General features: G+C 40.9%; 1 protein-coding gene across 2 annotated transcripts in view; it reads left to right on the forward strand.

Annotated features, from left to right (window-relative positions):
• Positions 1-5,766, forward strand: part of LOC147628961 (uncharacterized) — a 62,984-nt gene extending 57,218 nt beyond the window's left edge. The window contains exons 3-4 of one of the 2 annotated variants that reach the window (XR_015267865.1): positions 5,156-5,222; positions 5,384-5,449. Coding sequence is in view for 1 of the 2 variants with exons in the window: in XM_086812136.1 (XP_086668262.1) it covers positions 5,156-5,222; positions 5,384-5,437 (121 nt within the window). In the remaining variant the exon portion in view is untranslated. Of the gene's footprint in view, positions 1-5,155; positions 5,223-5,383 lie in introns of both variants that reach the window. The other variant, XM_086812136.1, reaches the window with a different exon arrangement.
• Positions 5,767-20,707: the final 14,941 nt, after the last annotated feature.

Consider the following 20,707-nt stretch of genomic DNA (forward strand, 5'->3'; position numbering starts at 1 on the left):
TCGGTGAGGACTTGGTCGTGATGCTTCTCGATTTTGAGAAGGCATACGATAGAGTCGATTGGGGTTTCTTAGAGGGCACTATGCTTCGCCTAGGCTTTGAGCCAGTTTGGATTCGAGGGGTGAAGGCTCTATATTCCACAGCTCGTAGCCAGGTGCTGATTGCAGGAGGACGGGGGCAGAGTTGTCCTCTTGCCCCGTTTCTTTTTCTCTTCTTTGCTGAGGCTATGAGCATGTATTTGACGGCAGAGGAGGTTGGTTTGAGAGGACTCCAGCTCCCAGTCCGGGGGGAGGACCTGCTCGATGCTGAGTTTGCTGATGACACGGGTTTATTTTTGCATGGCCAGGAGGCCAATCTTCAGCGGGTAGAGTAGTCGCTCCAGGTTTTTAGTGCAGCTTCGGGAGCATTGATCAATTGGCGCAAGACAGTGGCCTTTTGGATCAGTAGCGCTCCCACTCCGGCATGGAGCCCAGACCCGGGTTTTAGATGGATTCCTCCTGGCACAGCAGTGCGGTATTTGGGATGCCAGATTGGCCTAGATTTGTCACCTGAGCAGCAGATTGCCTTGCTTCTTCTGAGCATTCGGAAGAAGCTTTTGTATTGGAGTACAGCTCGGCTATCCTTGGCTGGGAGGGTGGTGGTGGCAAATCAGGTGCTTTTAGCGACCATGTGATACATCACGTCTTGCTGGATCTTCTCGAGCTCTTGCATAAGCCAGGTACAGAGGTTGATCAGGAACTTTCTTTGGTCTGGGCGGGATGGTCAGCCAGCCCGGGCTAAGGTTGCTTGGGCAGTTATTACACTTCCGTTGGCCCAGGGAGGCTTGGGCATTATAGATCCAATTGATCAGAGTAGAGCCCCATTGGGGAAGCTTATTGCTCGGGGGCTGCTTCCAGGCGCTGAGCCTTGGAAAGAGCTTCTTTTTCAACGGCTGCAGGCTCGGGCTCCCCCAGCAGGGGGCACTTGGGCACCAGAGATACCATGGATCTTCATAGAGATGAGGAGGACAAGCCTCAGTAGAGGATGGGAGGACAGATTTGCCTTGAGCATCCTGAGAGCTTGGGAGTTGTTGAGACCGGGACTCTCTCAGAGACCTCCTCCTTGTGATGAGGAGCGGGCCAGACAGCCGCTCATCTGGAGCCCAGCGGTTCACACAGAGCAGGGTCATATGCTGGGTTCTCGGCCTCGTCTAGCCTGGGGACCATTGGCGGCAGGCCCAGCACGTAGTTTTGGAGACTGGCAGGCCTTGTGCAGTCTCCCAGAGGAGATCCAGGTGGAGAGGCTGAGTCACTTCAGAGGGGGGCTGATTATGAGGGATGACATTCAGGAGGCACTCACAGAGGAGTGGTTCACGCCTCTTGAGCCAGTGGCCCCACGGTGGATGGGAGCCTTTACACAGTTGGAGATCCTGATTGCTATCAGAGCTTGCACTGAGGATGGCAGATGCCTCTACTATGAGATCCAGGATGAGGGCAGACTTCAGAGAGTGGAGGTGGAGTCGCCTTTGGTTGCAGAGTGCATCTTTCAGAGGATACGGGTAGTGGCCGCCGCTTCTCGGAAGTGGCATATTGACCCAGACCCTGCAGATTTGGACTCTAATTGGCGCATATGGGCATATGCAGTGCGCCCCTTGGCCCGGCTCTAGTGGGACCCTGGCGAGTACAAGTGGCATGATCCTTATGCATCCCTTGAGGCCACAGAGATCACCTTTTTCCAGTATACTGTTCGGTTGGGGCGACATATTTTGACGGCGAGGAGGATGGTCTCTCCAGCTGCATCGGGGCACTGGCGGCTACAGGGATTCACAGGAGTTCCTGGAGGATTTTTGGACCAGGCTCTGGGCTAGTCGACAGGCACGCAGGCTCTCGACTTTCCAGTAGTGGCTGGTCGCCCACCACAGGGGCTCTGCAGTTGGCACCTGGCTTGTCTACAACGGTCTTCCGACGGCCTGCGTCCGATGCGGCCACCTTATGGAGACACAGAGACATTGCCTATGGGACTACCCTCAGGCGCAGCAGATGTGGCTGCGGATGCTGCGCATTCTGGCCCCCCTCTCTCCAGAGGGTATGTATACGTGGGGTGCCGCTGCTTGGTCGACTTCGTCAGGGCCTGCTATGGGCTATAGACGGAGCAGGACAGCCAGGCCATCAGATTCATTAGGGGCCAGCCTCGCCTTGTTCCTTCACCGGATTTCTCATCCGCCAACTGGACACAGGAGAGGGACGATGGGAGCTCCTCAGCAGCCTCACCATCTGGTTCACCTGGAGGGCCCGGTGTTTCAGGGCCTTTGAGGGGAGACTGGAGCCACCAGTAGAGACTGTTCGGGGGATTTGGCAAGAGTTGATCCACACCCTGCGAGGACAGTATGACCGCATCCGGGGCGACTCGGATGAGGCGATCTTGCGGCGGTAGGCCTTTCACACCACTTGGCGCAGCGGCCCCTTCTATAACCTACACGCGGGGTCCCCCCGCTGGCACTACAGGCCACCTGTTTGGCTTTTCCCCCCTCCTATTGTATGATATAGCCCCTCAGTTCTTTGCACTGATACTTGTACTTTTCAGCACCTGGGGAGAGTCTCCCAGGCTGCCTTGCTTGGCTCTCTGCTCTGTTTTCTTATGAGCAGGAGAGGATCTTTTTGTAGCCCTACGGGCGTTTTTATATAACTAATGAAAGGATCTTTTCTCGAAAAAAAAAAGATTCATACATGCCACATGGTCAAAAAGATTCATGGCCCAGGGTCCAGGCTCCATAAATCACTCATTGGATCTACCACTAGCAGCGTGACTCTCATCACTACTAGGAGAAGGCTCCTCACTAGATTCAAAATGAAAATCCCAATCTGAGATGAGATTGCCATCATCATCATACTCGGGGCTCTGAACATCTACATCCTCAAGGGCTTCATCTTGACAAGGTGGTGCGTCCTCATCCGCAACATAAGTAGAAGAGCCAGCCTCCCATAAAGTCGTCTACAAGAAGAAACAGGCAGCTAGCCATGCAGCTCCATATCTTTACATCTTGAAAGGGTTGTTTAGTATTTCCAAGCCACATTCTTTTTGTTGCATGCACGAAGGCCTTGTTGTATTGATCCACAGCCCCCTAAGCCTGATTAAAAACAAGATGCTAAATAAACACGATTAAGATAGAAGAGAGAGATTGGTGTTAGGGTTTTTCTTTGTATCATATGGTACAAAAAAGGTTGCTTAATAAATGTACATGGTCCGGGGCTGACCTCTGGCCTCTACAACTGAATGATGTATGATCAATGAATGAACTGTTGGGAATGACTTGACTTGTGAAAGTGATGCCTTTTGCTTATATATGGGTGGAAGAGACCGGTCGGCCAGCTATAGAAGCTGTCGGCCAGCAGTGGACTTGAAAGAAAGGGATTAAATCCCATTTAATGTTGTAAATGCTGCCATGTCATGTGTCGCCTGTTGCCTTGGAGCCCTGCTGCCAGCAACCAACTTGTGTCTTGATGGCCTTCAATGCCCTTCCGTGCTGTCAATGTTGATGGTGATGCTATTGGTGATGATGATATTGATGCTAATGCTGTTGATGATGTTGAGATTTATGATGATGATACTTTTTTCCTACATGCTGTCTAATTGATGGATTAATCAGGGATTAGGCTATGATTAGCCATGGCACGGGCATGCACGTGACATCCCCTGCTGTTAAAATTGATGGCAGGGTGGACACTCTATCATCCTTCGTCCGTGGACCACTGACCTTAAACTTCTACTTCTGACTTTGACACTGACTTTGATATTTTTGTCTGAGCACCTTCCACTTCTGATCTCCACTTCCAAGTCTTGGTGAAGACCTAAGCATCTGGTCCATTGCTGTCCCCATGCCTGCTTTTCCCTTACCCTTAACACAGCGCTGCCGGAACTGATCATGCCTGTTGCCAGGCCTTTGGAACTGATCTGAGAGCTTAATGATATACTGGTTATGTGTACATACTCTCAGGGAATGCTTCCTCTAGCTTCGTCTGTTGCATACCACTCCATCTGCTACCCTACTGCATTCTTTTGTTGGATTTGTGCACCTTCCTTGGGACTATGCTTAGTGGGCTGAATGCTCTATACCAATGTTGCATGCGCAGAAGCCTTGCTGTGCTGATCCATAGCCCGAAGCCTGATTAAGAACAAGATGTTGATTTAAACATGATTAAGACAGAGGAGAGAAGAAGAGTGGGATTGGTGTCATGGTTTTTCTTTGTATTATATGGTACAAAAAGGTTGCTTAATCAATGTACATTGTTAGGCCCTTGGTGAGGCCCGGAGGGGTTGATCTGTAGCCTCTACATATGCTTAACTGATGACTGAATGATGTATGATCAATGAATGAACTGCTGGGAATTACGTGACTTCTGAAAATGATGCCTTTTGCTTATACATGGGTGGAAGATGCTGGCCGGCCAGCTACAGAAGCTGTCGGCCAGCAATGGCTGCCCCCTGCCCCCTGCTGCCAGCCGACCGTGTCTTGATTGCTGCCAACAGGTCTTCAATGCCCTTCCATGCTGTCAATGCTGATGGTGATGCTGTTGGTCATGATGATGTTGATGCTAATGCTGCTGACGATGCTGAGGTTAATGATGATGATACTAATGGAAGGAAACACACAGAATACCTGAGAATGTGGTGATCAGCAGCACGCTCTCATTGGACTGGTCTTGAATCACATTTGTTTTGAGTCAATCTTTTATCTGAGCTGAGACCTTTGGTGAACTCACATGGGAGTTTCTTGACCATGATGAGACCTTCCGTGGTCTACTGGTCCCATGTTGGGCTTCTTTAAGAAGGGGAATCGGGATCTCAGCCAGTGTAAGTCAACTTTGTGACAATGGAAGGGGAGTATGAGGACCAAGATGTCCAGTTTGCTACGGATTTTGAGGGCGATACTGTGATGGGTTGGTCCACTCTCTCACTTTGTACACCTTGATTCGTCTCATACCCTTGCGAATGTTATCTACTTGTTTTTTCTGGTAGATCCTTATGGTCTTTGAGTGTTGTTGGGGCTCTGCCTTCCTGCAGGCATGGTGTCTGTTTTGCTCTTAGGCCAGTACAAAACATTTATGCTCTTTCTTAATGTGTATATTTGAATTTAGAATGTAGTAACTAAATGATTTAATGTCATTTGATGGTGCTCAGGTATGGTAAAGGGCAATGGAAGCACATTCTTCAGAAGCACAGAGAAGTCTTTGAAAACCGCACTGAGGTGAGAAAACACATGGTGAACTGAGAGCCAGCATGACCTAAAATATCGCTCATACCTAGTACAAAAAGTGTGTGAACATATCATAAGGATAGGTTTACGGTTTTCTCTTGGTTAAGTGGGCAATGATTTTGTGTTTAGGGATTAAAATGCTGTTTTTGTAGGTTGATCTCAAGGACAAGTGGAGGAACATAGAGAGACGTGAGGGCATCTTATGAGGAGGAATGGGTTTTGTTTCCTTCATCCACAGCACGTGGAGAGAGAGCTTTGTTCTTCAAGATGCCTAAGTGGTTTCAACTCTCTACCCTATGCCAGTCCTATGGTGAGAGGACATAAACACAGGCATGCGTGCTACCCCTGTTTCCCCCAAAATAAGGACTTGCTGATTCCTTTGTGCAACTTTACATGTATCTAGATGCATCTATGTATGACCTTTGTGAAAGACCATGTTTACAAGTTGGTATTTGGTGAATTATTATGAATTCTTCATGTGCAATAGTAGATAGTTTAGATATTCTAGTATGACAAAAAATCAATATTTGCCTCTGATCCAATCAATCAAAACTTTTTTTTTTCTTGTTATTTGTGATTCTTATGTTGAACCCTCGCCCTGGCACACATCTTCCCCTTTGGAGAAGGGAATGTATCCTCATTGGTCGATGCTGTTGGACCGTGAGGACAGTGGATGATCAGAGAAGATACAAGCCAGAGATAAATACAAGATTCAGCTTTGCTGGCTAATTTAATGTTATGTCCACTTTGGTAAAAACTTAGTCAACACAGTTAATGCTGGATAATGTGCTAGGTGTGCACAAACTTCACATTAAAAACACTTCTGAAAATACGGATGCGTGAGTGTGCGAAGGGTATTTTCCTAGATTAAGCTTTAAGGTAATCTCATGTACTTGTGTACAGTTTCTATCACATCCACAAAATTTCAAACATCCGTCACATAAAATGAGATGAAAGACTTAAAGTTAACATGACATTTCAGTTCTTGGATGTTCTTCTTCTAGCTTGAGTGCCAAAATCGGAATGACTAATTGTAAAATACTTCATTAATTAATGGTGAATCATAAGATAATTTCTAATGATCAAATAAATTTTAATAGAATTGTGATAATTTCTAATGATCAAATAAATTTTAAAAGAATTGTGAATGCTCAAATGTTTGATTAAAAAACAAATGCAAGTTATCTATGATTCAGGAAAACATTTATTGTGAATATACATACCTAGCTCCGTGGCTGCTGCTTGTTTTAGCATTAGAGTAAACCATCATCATCCACCGAGAAACAACACTTGCACCTTCTCTTTACAAAGAACAAGGATGATTACGTTAGTGGAGACTATGATTAGATTTGACTTAATTTGAAGTTTTCTCAAGATCATACCTACACAATTGATTTTGTTTTGTACATCATGTGAAGTTTTCTCAATGTCAAACCAATAGATATTTAATATTGTTTTGTGCATGATGTCAAGTTGTTTTAAGGTCACATCTATAGACATTTGATATTGTTTTGCAAATGATTTACAATTTTTACAAGATCATAGTGCAAACATTCTGTTAAGTTGAGAGCATATCTTGGCCTTGTCGAAGAATATGTCGTTGGGCCTTGCTCTAGGGCCGTAATTATAACTTCTCTATGTGGATGCGTCAGCTCGTCCATTGCGTCCTCACTTTGTTGTTACACCGGAATACTCCTTGCCGTCGATGGGGTGAAGGAAGAGCTCTCTTTGCCTAAATGGAGTAACTAGAGATGGTCCTTTGTGATGGTTCTCTCTCACAAAATGCGAGGAAAGAAGAAGAAGCTAATGCAAGCAGAAAACTTACAAACAATCCTATCTATCTAGCGAGCATCCATGAAGCATGCAAGATTCAGTAACATACACACAAGCAAGAATAGAGAAGAGAAGAGACCATATTACAAGGGAATGATTGTGTATTGCTTATTGTAAAAAATGACTTATATACAAGTGATTAGTTTTCACGTTACGTCAGCAAAATTTGAAAATGGTCTAGTCTCTATTAAATGAAGTCTTTAGAACTTCTCTTTTGACATTAAATACAAGGTAAGGTTGCTTTATATGTTCCAGCACCGTCTTTCAAAAGATAAGTGCCTATTTGGGTAGGTAAGATGGAAAAGCGCCTTATGGTAGATCGGTCGGATGAAACCAGGTTAACCTACGGAATAGTTAATATACCCTCCTTCCTAATGCTGACCACGTCCTCGCATCACTCGTCGGTGTAGAGTTGTTGCAAGGATGGAAAGGTTTGGGGATTGGGCTTCTTTGTGTGGCAAATACAACGGCCAAGGTGAGGTTGTGTTCGTTTTAAGTTGAAGCAAAGGTTGCATGTATTGAGGCTCTTTGGAGGTACCTATAAGGTAGAGGGCTCTCAAGGCGATGGGTCGTACCATGGGCTTGCGCTTGTCATGGTCCCCTATCCAAAGATGTACCTAGAGGGCTGTTGTTAACGAGATTAGTTTGCAGGTGCACGTGTGTGTGTGTCGTGAGATGCGAGATGTGAAAAAATTGTGATTCTTGTATTAATGGTATGTGCAAGTGACGTGCATGGGCAATGGAAGAAGGTGTGTTCTATGAGGAGTGAACCAAATAGAGCAAAAGGAAATCCAATGTCAAACAGAAGATCTATTAGAGCATTAATTGATTCACCCTAGTACCTCACCTTATGGTGCCCCAGTCCTCTTAGTCAAAAAGAAACATATGGAATGTGAATTGATTATAGGGCTCTTAACAAAATCATAGTCAAGAATAAGTATCCTATTCCTCATGTAGATGACCTGATAGACAAATTGAGAGGAGCAAAAGTATTTAGTAAGATTAACCTTAAGTCAGTATATTGTCAGGTAAGGATGTGTGAGGAAGATGCATGTAAAACTGCTTTAAGAATGCAGTCAGGTCATTATGAGTTTTTAGTGATGCCCTTTGGTCTTGCTAATGCTCCGGCCACATTTAATCGTATGATAAATCACATCTTTCTTAAATATCAAAACTTTGTGGTAGTGTTCTTTGACGATATTCTTATGTTCAGTGATGGTAGTGTTCTTTGACGATATTATTGTGTTCAGTGATGGTATTATTGAACATAAGAGATATAGTATTTAATCTTTTGAAGGAAAATAAACTTTATCTCAACCCCTAGAAAAGTTCGTTCTTTCATACAGAGATTGAATAATTACTATAATTTTTGCAGAGGGTACACTAAGAAGATTGAGAACATAGTAACTTGGCCTAGATCTAAAGAAATTCATGAGCTTCGATCATAATTTTTGCAGAGGGTGTCCTAAGAAGATTGAGAACATAGTAACTTGGCCTAGACGTAAATACATTCATGAGCTTCGATCATTTCTTGGTTTAGGTTTGTGAAAAAATTTACACATCTTGCTCATCATTTGACTTTTCTTCTTATGAAAGTGAACAAGTATGAATGAACGTGAAAACAATTAAAAAAAATTTAATGCTTTGAAAGAAGCACTAACTAATGCACCGGTATTACAACTTCTACATTTTGCTAGACCTTTCTTTGTGGTTGTTAGTGACGCTAGTGGTTTAGGCATAGGAGTTATTTTAATGCAAGATGGGCATCCCATAGCTTATGAGAGTAGAAAACTTCGACCTTGTGATACTAAGTATAGCACATATGATAAAGAATCAACTACTATGGTACATGCATTAAAAATTTGAAAACATTATCTAATGGGTTCCGAATTGATCATTAAGACTCATTAATAGAGTATTATACATCTGCTTTCTCAACCTCTCATAGATAATCGGCACATTAAATGGGTTGCTTTTATTCAAAGGTTTTGCCTACTATTCTCGACTAGCCTGGTGAAGAGAATGTGGTTGTTGATGCACTTAGGCATAGGCCTAGTGTTCATAACATTATTGCAGTGGAAAACTCATCTTTTAACTCTGTAAGAGACTCTTATGACCAAGACCTAGACTTTGTAGACATCTAGAATAAAATGAGAGAGTGGTTGGATTCCACACTTAGAATATTCTTTTTATGATGGATACCTCTTTTTCCAAAAGAGATTATACATAATAGCCTTTTAGACAATTTATCACCAACCCCCTTATGCTGGACATAGAAGAGTATCCTCTACTCTCTATAGACTATAGTCTGAGATTTTTATTGGCCAATGATGAAAAGAGACGTAGCTAGATTTTCAGCGAGTGTATTGTTTGTCAGAAAATTAAAAGATATGCCACTACCCATTCTTTTTTTTTTTCATGAGATCTTATTCCATTCCTAGTCGCACACAGAAATTTCATCCGGCTACACACACACACACACCTGAGTACCACAAGGGGTTAGCATCCTGTGACTTTGTAGGCATTGGACAAGTTGCAGGACAAACCCCACAAGTTAGTCACACGGCCGATTGGAATGAACACCATGCACAGCTTTGGTAGGACTGGGCATTGCAAGTTGAGCCATGATCTTTGATGTCCATGGAAACCATCGTTTGTGATCCAGAGCATGCGCTTGAAGGGTAATAATTGTAGAGTATTATCGTCACAGGATCACCGAAGAGGAAGGTGGAAGCAAGTGCCATGACGATCGAACGATGATGGCCTAAGGTGTGCGGATGGTTGCCTACATGCCCACCTCCACGCAAACACACCCTTAGTATAAGATATCCCCAAGAGGATTTGAACGAAAGACCTTCGATAGAAAGTCCAAAGTCTTATCCACTAGGCTACTGCCTTGGGGACTACCAATACCCTTTCCTAATAAACTATGGGAGCAAATTTATATAGATTTCATTATAGGTTTTCCTCTTATAGCTAATGATATGATACGGACCATTGTTGATAGATTTAGTAAATAAGCACATTCTATTGCATATAAAAAGACACCCACTGCTAATCAAGGTGCATATCTTATTTTAAAGCACATATGGGTTATTTTTTAGATAGAGATTCTAAATTTTGTAGTGATTTTTGGACTACCTTGTTTGATAATTTGGGTACAAAATTAGATTCTCTACTGCTTCTCACCCTCAATCTAATGGCCATACACGGAAGTGACCAATAGCACAATCTTGGATCTTCTTAGAGCTTATGTTTCATCACAGCCTAAGTAATGGGATAAATATTTACATATTCTTGAATTTGTCTATAACAATACCACCCATTCAACTACTACCAAAAAGGCACCATTTGAGATAGTGTACGATAAAACCTTATCGACACCTATGACCCATTCTATTGAGGCTGCTGATGCATTCACAAAAAAGATTTTAATACTATTCATGAACAAGCAAAAGAAGCCATTAGAAAATTTCAAGAAAAATATGGCAAGCAAGAAAATAAAAAAGAGAAAGCCAATCACCTTTGAAAAGGAAGACTATATCCTTTTGAGAATAGAGAAAAGAATGCTTAAAAGCATAGAAAAGAATCCTATTGTTAAGTTGGCACCTAGATTTTACTATCCTTTCCGAGTTTTTTTATAAGAGCAATGACTACTAATACACACAACTTTGCTTGAAAAGACATACCATCATCTTTCCCATTGGATCTCTTTAGTAGCACCTACTGATGTTGTGGGTTGATGTGCGAGGGGTGATGTCGAGTCATCCTTATCCTCAATAACTATACATGACAAATAAATGTAGCATTCTTTGCCACATTTAGTATGTGCAACATAAATCTAAGTAACTACCTAGGTTTATTATATGGCATGCATCTTGAGTTTCTACGGAGGCTCATTTCTTTGTAGCATGCAATGTGGGTAAATTCTATCCACCAAGGGCCAACTCCCATTGGGAGAGACCATGCATGCTCTTAGGTTAAATATAAGCCAAAAGTTGAGAGATTTCTTTCCACCCTATGCATTGCTTTAGCATCTCCAAAATCCTTTTTTCTTTCAACAAGTGAGAGAGAGACCTTTCATCAATAAAAAGACAACTCAAGAAAAATCAACCACATATTTATTCATGCATATTAGAGCCATATTTCATAGTAGTACTCATTAATAGCTAGACTCTCTTTGTTGACATTGTGATGTACTTGTATACAATTCGACTTGTAGCCTGTATTAGTTTAGTGTTTGGCTTCCCACTTGTTACTTCTCCTTGCACAACAACCTTTTCCTTTACTTTGGTATCCTTCATTCTCAAAGTAGCAAACATGTGCTTTCTTCCCTCCACTCACCTAGATAATGCAAGAGTGAGTAACCCCCTGGGATCACCAATGCGGGTGGACATCAGATAGCACCCCACATAGGTTTTCAAAAGAGGAAATGGCATTCCTCTCAATCTTATCCAAGAACTCTTCCCTTGCTAGCCGTCTTTATCACAACACAAAACGTACAATGAAAACTAATAGCATATTTCATGATCTCTTATATAGAAGTTGATTAAAACAACTAACAAAGATAAGTAGTTGTGAATAGCATATACACATCATCAAAAGACTATCAAATTGTCCAAAAATCATCTATAAAATTTAGTATGTCTATTTACTCATCAATATGAGACTATGAAAGAAACTCACTCTTGGTATTCCACATCTTGCTTGGGCATGTGATACATGTTCCACATCATGGGATTACTCTCTAGTAAAGAAAGTAGGAAGACCCTCACTTTCTGACCATTGTCTTTCCTCTTTTTCTCACGGAATGAAACACAATCTATTCTGGTTACAAAATCTCTGCTTGCTCTTCCTACTGTATGATAAACTTGGCATTATTTAAAACACAAGTCGAGCCAAGTATGCTCGTGCCAAAGGATACCAAGACCTTATGCCTTTTAGCTCCCTTGACCTTATGTGCTCAATAATCTTACATTCTTTTGTATAGTGAGAGTACTCATATATTTCTCAGTGTCACACTCATAAATATTGTTTGCATTTATGAGTGTATCTCTCAAGCTCGACTTGATGTTGTATGCTCATTTAGCCTTAATAAAAAAACACCTAAATATTAGTCCATTAAACCATAATATAATAAAGATTAATTTTTGATTGACATGTATACTCATGCATTCATTCTTTGCAAGCCTGCTAGTAGAGCTATCTCGCTTGTCTTTCTAGGGTCAACGATTGTGCACCCCCCTTATGTGCACCCCCCCTTATGTGCCTCCACTTTGTTTAAGTGTACATCTCCTCAATCAAGGACATCCATAGCATTGTCCTATGATTTCCTTCCCAAGCATATAACATTCGATTGGATAATAAGTGAAGATCTAGCCTCCTTGCTAAAATTATGTCTCAAATTCACCATCAATCTCTCGTCACAAATGAGGCCAAGAGGCCCTCATAGAATCATCCAAAACAATCTACTCTCCCTTACGTGTACAAACCAATGCAATAAATGCACCCTTTACAACCATGTACCCCTTATACTGAAATGCAAACTTGAGGGTTCAACCCTCTTACTTTTGCATAGGTGATTAATCTGCACAAAGGAACCCAAGGACACTGATCAAACTCCAGAATCTTGTACTTTTTAATGACATCACCTCCAATTTCCAATTGGAAGTCTAGATCACTAACCTCCACTTGCCAATTGGAAGTCTAGATCACTAACCTCATGATCCCCACTATCCACATCCTCACTTTCCCTAACATTCACTTGCACTGGCACAAACACACCGGTCCCCATAGCATCAACCAACTCATCAACATGAGTGGTGCACACCTTCTCAATAGCTAGGGTTTCATTAGTCCCCTCCAAGGTACCTCCACCCACAAAGCTTGGCTTGGTGGAGGGTCCTTTTTATGCCCAACTCTTCTTCTCGGAGCAGACACTACTGCCTTTTTCAAGGCCTATCTCCTACCACATTTATTCATTTGATAAAACACAAAACAAAACCAACCCCTTGAAATCAATAGCAAGCCTCCTCCTCCTCTACCTTGACTGCAGATTCTCACCACAAGATGATCAACACATCACCAATCAACTGCCCAGGTCCATTCCAATGCAGTACATCAAGGGTCAAAACAATATACTCTCCCTTACATGTACAAACCAATGCAATAAATTCACCCTTTACCACCATGCAACCTTTGTACTGAAATGCAAACTTGAGGGTTCAACCCTCTTACTTGCACCGCATAGGTGATTAATCTGCATAAAGGAACCCAAGGACAGTGATCAAACTCCAAAATCTTGTACTTTTTAATGACATCACCTCCAATTGCCAATTGGAAGTCCAGATCACTAACCTCAACTTGCCAATTGGAAGTTCAGATCACTAACCTCATGATCCCCACTATCCACACATCCTCACTTTCCCTAACATTCACATGCACTAGCACAAACACACCGGTCCCCACAACATCAACCATCTCATCAACATGAGTGGTGTGCACCTCCTCTCAATAGCTAGGGTTCATTAGTCTCCTCCAAGGTACCTCCACCCACAAAGCTTGGCTTGGTGGAGGGTCCTTTTTATGCCCAACTCTTCTTCTCGGAGCAAACACTACCACCTTTTTCAAGGCCTATCACCTACCACCTTTATCCATCTGATAAAACACAAAACAAAACCAACCCCTTGAAGTCAATGGCAAACCTCCTCCTCCTCTACCTTGACTGCAAATTCTCACCACAAGATGATCAACACATCACCAATCAACTGCCCAGGTCCGTTCTAATGCAGTACATCAAGGGTCAAAGCTTAAAACCTATTGGGATTGGACAACATGCAAAGCTTCTTTTTTTAAAAAATCCCCAGCAGGTTGTAGGGGCAAACGAAATGTCGCATTTGTCCTTGTAGCCTACTAGGGATTTTTTTAATGGTTTGATTGTATTCCTAAGTGTGTAAGCCTTTGTTATGGAAACCCTAAACATACATGATTTAATGCAATCAAAGCATAACCCATGGTGTTGCTCTCCACTCTTCCCCTTAACTTCTCCATCTCAACATGGATTCCCCTTAACTTCACCCTCTTGACATCAAAATGCAAAGCTTTAAACATTAAGGTCGAAACACTTGTAAGCTTTCACACCATGTAAATCTTTTAAAAAAAGCCCCAACAAGCTGCATGGGTAAATGCGATGTCGTGTTTTCCCCTACAACATGTTGGGGCTTTTTTTAATTCTTTCCAATTGATTGCATTTCTAAGGGTGTAATCCATTGTTAAAACTTAAGCCTGCACTATGTAAGCTTGCCTTTGCACCCTTTTGCCACGTGCGCAAGGGTGCAAGAAGGTAATACACGCCAAGGGAAACCTTATACACATAAAGACCCTACATGATTTCCATTGACATGACAAGCAAAAAGGAAGGAAAAGAATTGCCAGCCTTTGGATTAATGTGCCATGAGCTTGAGGAAGAGGACTTGCTATGAGACCGAGCTTGAGGGGCTTGAGGGAGGCTGTATTGCAAGGAGAAGCAATGTTGAGTAACTACGATACATTTTCCTTCAAATGAAATAAACAAAATGCAAATTGTAAATGTAATGCAATTATTAGATTTTAGCTGCATTCATGCATCAAAAAATGCAAATTGTAAATGTAATGCAATAATTAGATTTTAGCTGCATTCATGCATCAACAATATTCTTAGGCAACTGTAAATAACTTTATGTCACCATGATTTTGATTTGATTCAGATCGATTAGACTCATTGGTGAGAAGGCCTCAATGATCCATGGGTCGAGTCTTCCAAATATTCAAGTTCATTTTCAAGAATTGTTTACCCTCACGTATATAAATGTGATTGGTTTCCCAATCATGAACTAGCCTTGCATCTCTCATGTAAGGTCTTTTGAGGATCATGGTGTATGACCCTATTCTCTGAAAATCCATCACCACCCATGAATGTGTGGTGGAAGCTTAGCCCAAAGGTCTTAATCTTTGTATCCTAAAGAATGCCCAAAGATTTAGTCGTATTCCCATCAGCAAGCTTGATCATGAGGCTTGTGCATACAAGTGGCGGGCTTCCCTAGGTCTCCCAACAATCCTTGGTGATTATGCTGACACCAGCACCACCATCCAAGATTGTAGAGACCCTCATGTATTTATAATACATTAGGTAGCACGACATTTGTTTCGTCACTTTTGAATTTACCAACTTGTTCATGGGCACTTTTGGATGTTCTTTTGTCTTGGGTATGGAAGAAAAGTGCTCAATGTGGCATGGCTCATCCTCCTCCTCTTGAAGTTCATGTGTGTGGGCTCTTTGATTCCCACTCATCTAGTTGGATAAGTCTCTCCAAATGTGAGAATTTACTTATAAAAGAGAACTCAAGACTTAAATTCCAAGGATAAGAAGGCTGTGATGAGGCTTGCTATGTCCCTCCTACAACATTCATGCTCACTTGGCTTGTACTCACTCGAAGGTGGACTTGGACCTACCAATGTGTAGAGGGGATGTGCACTGATCTTTCCCTAGGAGGTGGTGCTCTGATGGGGTCGAAATGAAGTCATCACCTATCATATTGAAGAAAGTATTATGGTGATTATGATGACCCATGAAAGTATTATGGTGACTACAATGACCCATGGAAGGCCAACTTTCACCTCCCACATTGAATTCTCCTTCATCGCATCTAGTGGTTAGGCACTTGGTGTGTGTGATGGCTCTCTATGAGGATAGCACGAGCAACACGAGGTAGGCCCTTATTGCAATAAAAACACTAGAGAGTGTGGCCTACGTGACATGTTATTGAAGTCTCTTGCTCTTTGTTCTACTATAGCTTTGAACAAGAAGATAAGGAATGTTTTGATATCTATATGAATCAAATTTCTCATATGACTCATAGGTCTCCAATTCTAGACTCTTAGAGTCCGCTTGCAAAGTTATCAAGTACTATTGTACCAAGAGGAACCAGTTGGGGTGGTAATACCAGAGGTGGTCTTGGTATAGGGTTCTGATAAATGGGCACTGGATTATGTGATGGTTAAGAAGCATTTGCTACAGGTGGGAGGGCTAGTGATGGTTGGTTGGCGCACTGAAAACATAGGTTATGGTCGACGATAAATCACACCCCAAACCATATCTCTCCGTGGAAATAAATGTGGGGTGTCCCAGTTCTTGGAGATTGGCCTTTACCCTTGGGGCTGACCCTACTACTGTGGCCTAATCAATTAAGCATTTTTTTTTATCAGCTCATCAATTCTCATGTCCTTGACTAGGGCTTTAGATGGTGCTGGTTGGTGGGCACACCACTGTGGCCTAATCGATTAAGCATATTTTTTTCTAGCTTGCTAATTCTCATGTCCTTGACTTGGACTCTAGATGGTGCTGGTGGTTAGGCACGCTTAGCCGTTTTGGGGATTTGGATGATGCACCTCCTATCTTTTGGTTTGGGTGGCTTCTATATCCTTAACTTATAAATTTTCTACTAGGTCTATTACTTCACATGGAGCACTCATCAAAGAATAGTGTGTAGACCTGTAGAGATCGTCATGAAGCCTCTTTCTCTGAAGACTAATCTTAAATCAATCAGTGAACGATAAGTCATCTAGTCATGGTCGTGGGGGTTGCATCTCATATGGAGATACTTGGTCCTAGCAATATAGACCCACATTATTCCACCTTCATCTTGCTTGATAACATAGATTTGTGCGATGGGCTCCATCTGGTTTCATGTGGTGAGAATCCCATAATGAATGTGTCTCAAGAGCTCGTAATAGCTGGCCTTTTCATATGGGTTAAACTGTTGGGAGAATCAAGGTATTTCTTGTGTGTGAACCCATTCTTATGAGTGTGGCAGTGTGTTTGTGTGTGAAGCACCTCTTAGAGGGCTAAGAATAATGTTGAGATATTTGTGTATGCTTTGACATAAGCACTGATGTCAGATGATCAAGTCGTGTACTTCACTCTCTCTCTAGCTTGTCATCTCTCTCTCTCTCTCTCTCTCTCTCTCTCATTGCCATATACTAATTTGCAACTCTACAATGCTTCTCTATATAGCTCTGCATCTAACTTGTTTACCATTGTTGCTCTGCTTAGCGCTTCTCACTGCCGCCCCACTATTGTTGCCTTGCCTCCTTGCACTGCCCAGTCTACACAACCCAATCGCCTAACTTCTACTCAACACTGCTCGGTTATCTGCAATGTGAGTGTCCACTGTTTCTCTCTCACCAGTTCGTCATCTGTATCAACAGTGTTCCCTTGCTTATCACAAAGGTTTTCAATAAAAAGAGCCTCCACCACCAAAATTAACTAGTAGCACTTGTTGACCAAAGAAAATTTTAGAAAAATTTGAGGCTTTTTAACAATCAACCTTCTATTAAAAAATTGAAGTGCATTCATCAGAGAAATTTTGGGGCTTTTTAAATTTCTGCAAAATTTGGTTTAATCAAAGCCTTAAGCCCACATCCCCCTTCATTTTTCAAAATTCATGGTATAAATCAAGCATTAGAGTGTTGGTACAAATTTCTATAGCATCATTTTCAAAAAGTATTGATTTTTTGAAAAATATTAGGGAAAATATGGACTATAAAATGGGCCTTGTAAGGATTAGCTTATGTTGGGCTAAGAATGCTAAAATGGGCTCCATAGTGGGAGACAAGACTAATGAGTACCCTACTTTTGGGTCCCTTTAAAACTAGAAAATACTCTTTTCTCATAGATGCCCCCTATTTTTACTCACGTCCACTTGCCTTTTTAAAAAAATTACCACTCTTTCTAGAGTCCACTTATCTTTTTAAATTTTTTATGTGAGATTCCTTAGGCCAATTGCCTTTTTAGTAATTACCTTTCTCTCATATATATATGGTCCCACAACTCTCTCTCTCTCTCTCCCAAATTTGAAAAACACCAGTATAAGGGACCTTGAAATTAGTGTTTTTTTAAGTTAACATTTTATATTCAAAAAAGGTCCCCTAATCATATGTAAACCCCAAAAGTAGCTTTTCAAGGTCATTCAATCAATAAATACCTCATTAAAGTCCCATATCTTTTTCTATCATATCTCATATATATGTGATCTCACAACTCTCCCTCCAAATTTAAAAAATGCAAATATAATGGACCTTGAAATTAGGGGTCTTTTAAATCTCAAATTTTAACATTTTATATTAAAAAAAGGTTCCCCAAATTATATATAACCCTCACAAAAGCAGTTTTTCAAGGTTATTTTCAGTCAATAACTACCTCATTGAAGCGTATATCTTTATCCATCACTTCTCATACATTTGTAGTCCCACAACTCTCTCTCTCTCTCTCTCTCTCTCTCTCTCTCTCTCACTCACTCACACACACACACACACACTCTCTCTCTCTCTCTCTCTCTCTCTCTCTCTCTCTCTCTCTCTCTCTCTCTCTCTCTCTCTCTCTCTCTCAATTTAGAAAAATGTAATTAATAGGGACCCTAAAATAGGGATTTTAAACTTTTTTTAAAATATTTTATATTTAAAAAGGCCCTCCAATAATATGTTACCCCCAAAAGTAGCTCTTGAAGATCATTTTAAGTCAATAACTACCTCATTGAACCCCCACATCTTTTTTCATCACATCATAAAATCTCTTGGGCCACCAACCACCCACTTGTTCATATTCTCTCTTTCTCAAATTTAAAAAACCTAGGTATAAAGAGACCCTAAATTTTTAACATTTTATATTTAGAATAGGTTCCCTAATCATATGTAACCCTAAAAATTAGCTTTTTAAAGGTCTTTTTAACCAATAACTAATTATCTCATGCAGCACTACATATTTTTTTATTATATCTCAGAACTCACAAATAACATAACCCTTTTAATATAATCGAGAAGTAAAATTTGTATGTTTAAAGGATTTTAAAATTAAAGTTTAGGGTAAAAATATATAATTTTGATTTTTATTAAAATTATTTCCTAACCACTGCTTACCTCAAAAAGTAAATTTTTATTACCAATTTAAGCCCACATGTATCTTCGTAGAGTCTGTATGAATAATATCTCTTATGATTTTTCTTTTAGTCATCTATATCTCTAATTTAATCTTACTCTAATCACATTCTTTCATTCTCTAAACTTATTCTAAACCATGCCTCCCTTAGAGGATATTACTAACATGAAAAAATGTAAGATAGATCTCCATATTCATGTAGAAGAGGAGTATGCATCCCTATGCAAGACAACCATTGGATTGCGTCCACTTACGGTTGAGGGAAAGAAACATGTAGACTTATGGGTTGATGGTGTACTCTATCAAAGTGACCCATTGACATTAGTTAATCCACCATTTAGTTATTTTACTAGTTTAGTCCTCATGTTGATGAGGTGTAAAATGGGCTTCTAGGATATTATAGACGGTTATAGTAGTGTGTGGTGAGGCTTAGGTGAGGCTTAGGTGAGGCTTACATGCAACATATACACCTAGCAAGAATTATTCAATCAAATATTATAGACGGTTATAGTAGTGTGTGGTGAGGCTTACATGCAACATATACACCTAGCAAGAATTATTCAATCAAATATTAAAGATTTAATAAAAACAAGTGTTAGACGTAGAGAATAAGAACAAAGAGAAGGAGATACAAATCAAGAAACAAGAGAATGAATTAAATAATCTTAGACCCAAATTGTCATTTGAAAAAAACCCCAATCAGTGTACGAAGGGAATGCCAAAGAGAGCTATAAAAAAATGATAGCCTTGCGATAGGTGGTGGTGCTAGAAAAAGGAGAATCATGGCTACAAGAAGGTAAATATTTGAGTGTCGAGACGAACAATTTACATTAGAGTTCTACAACTTACACTTTTATTCAACGATTGCATTTCAGGAATTATTTGGATGCATCGACAAGGAATGCTTAAACTTGTGCCCATAGTCTTTTGAAAGCTTGAATTAGGAAGAAAGACATGTTGGCTATTGTTCATGATCCTAATTATAAGGGAATTCATGATGTTTTCATGAAAAAAAAAATCATGAAGGAAATTGATGGGATTTTGAGTACAAATGATATTCAAAATGAATGTAATGAAACATGTATCAATAGTCGTAGGGGCTATGAGTTGATCTATGCCATTGTGAAAGAGGCTCTTCACAAATGAGGGATTTCACCTCTATACAAAGTTTCATTGGCAAAGAAAACGAGCAATACAGATCTCTTATCGGTGCATATTTCCATGTAGAGAGAGAACACAAGTTTTTAAGAATAAATCAAAGGGTAAAATCAAAGTAATATATACGATGCCTTCAACAACATTTTCATGGATTTAAAGAGGCTTCAACAAACAACGGTTAAATTTTATAGTGTCTCATGAATGCTAGTATGATTTTTACTTTCCTATCGATCGTAACATATATCTCTAATAATGTTTTGCTTCCTAATTGTAGAGTCTATGGGAGACATCTCTTTTATATTGAAGGTAGATGAGTGCCAAATTGTCAAAGGGCATAGATTGGAAAGAATTGGGGTTACACTCATGAACAAGGCAATGGCACATGTAAGGATAAGAACCATGTGCCTTCTTTCAGTAGTGTTCAATCCAAAAAAAGATAATTGGTGAGGTAAGGAATTTTTGAGGTGTCGAAGGAGAATAATGAAATAGTGAATTAGATGCTTCAAAATGCAAT

Source organism: Cibotium barometz, chromosome 18, assembly GCF_041138505.1.
Source record: "Cibotium barometz isolate CiBa-2024 chromosome 18, ASM4113850v1, whole genome shotgun sequence".
NCBI lineage: Eukaryota > Viridiplantae > Streptophyta > Polypodiopsida > Cyatheales > Cibotiaceae > Cibotium > Cibotium barometz.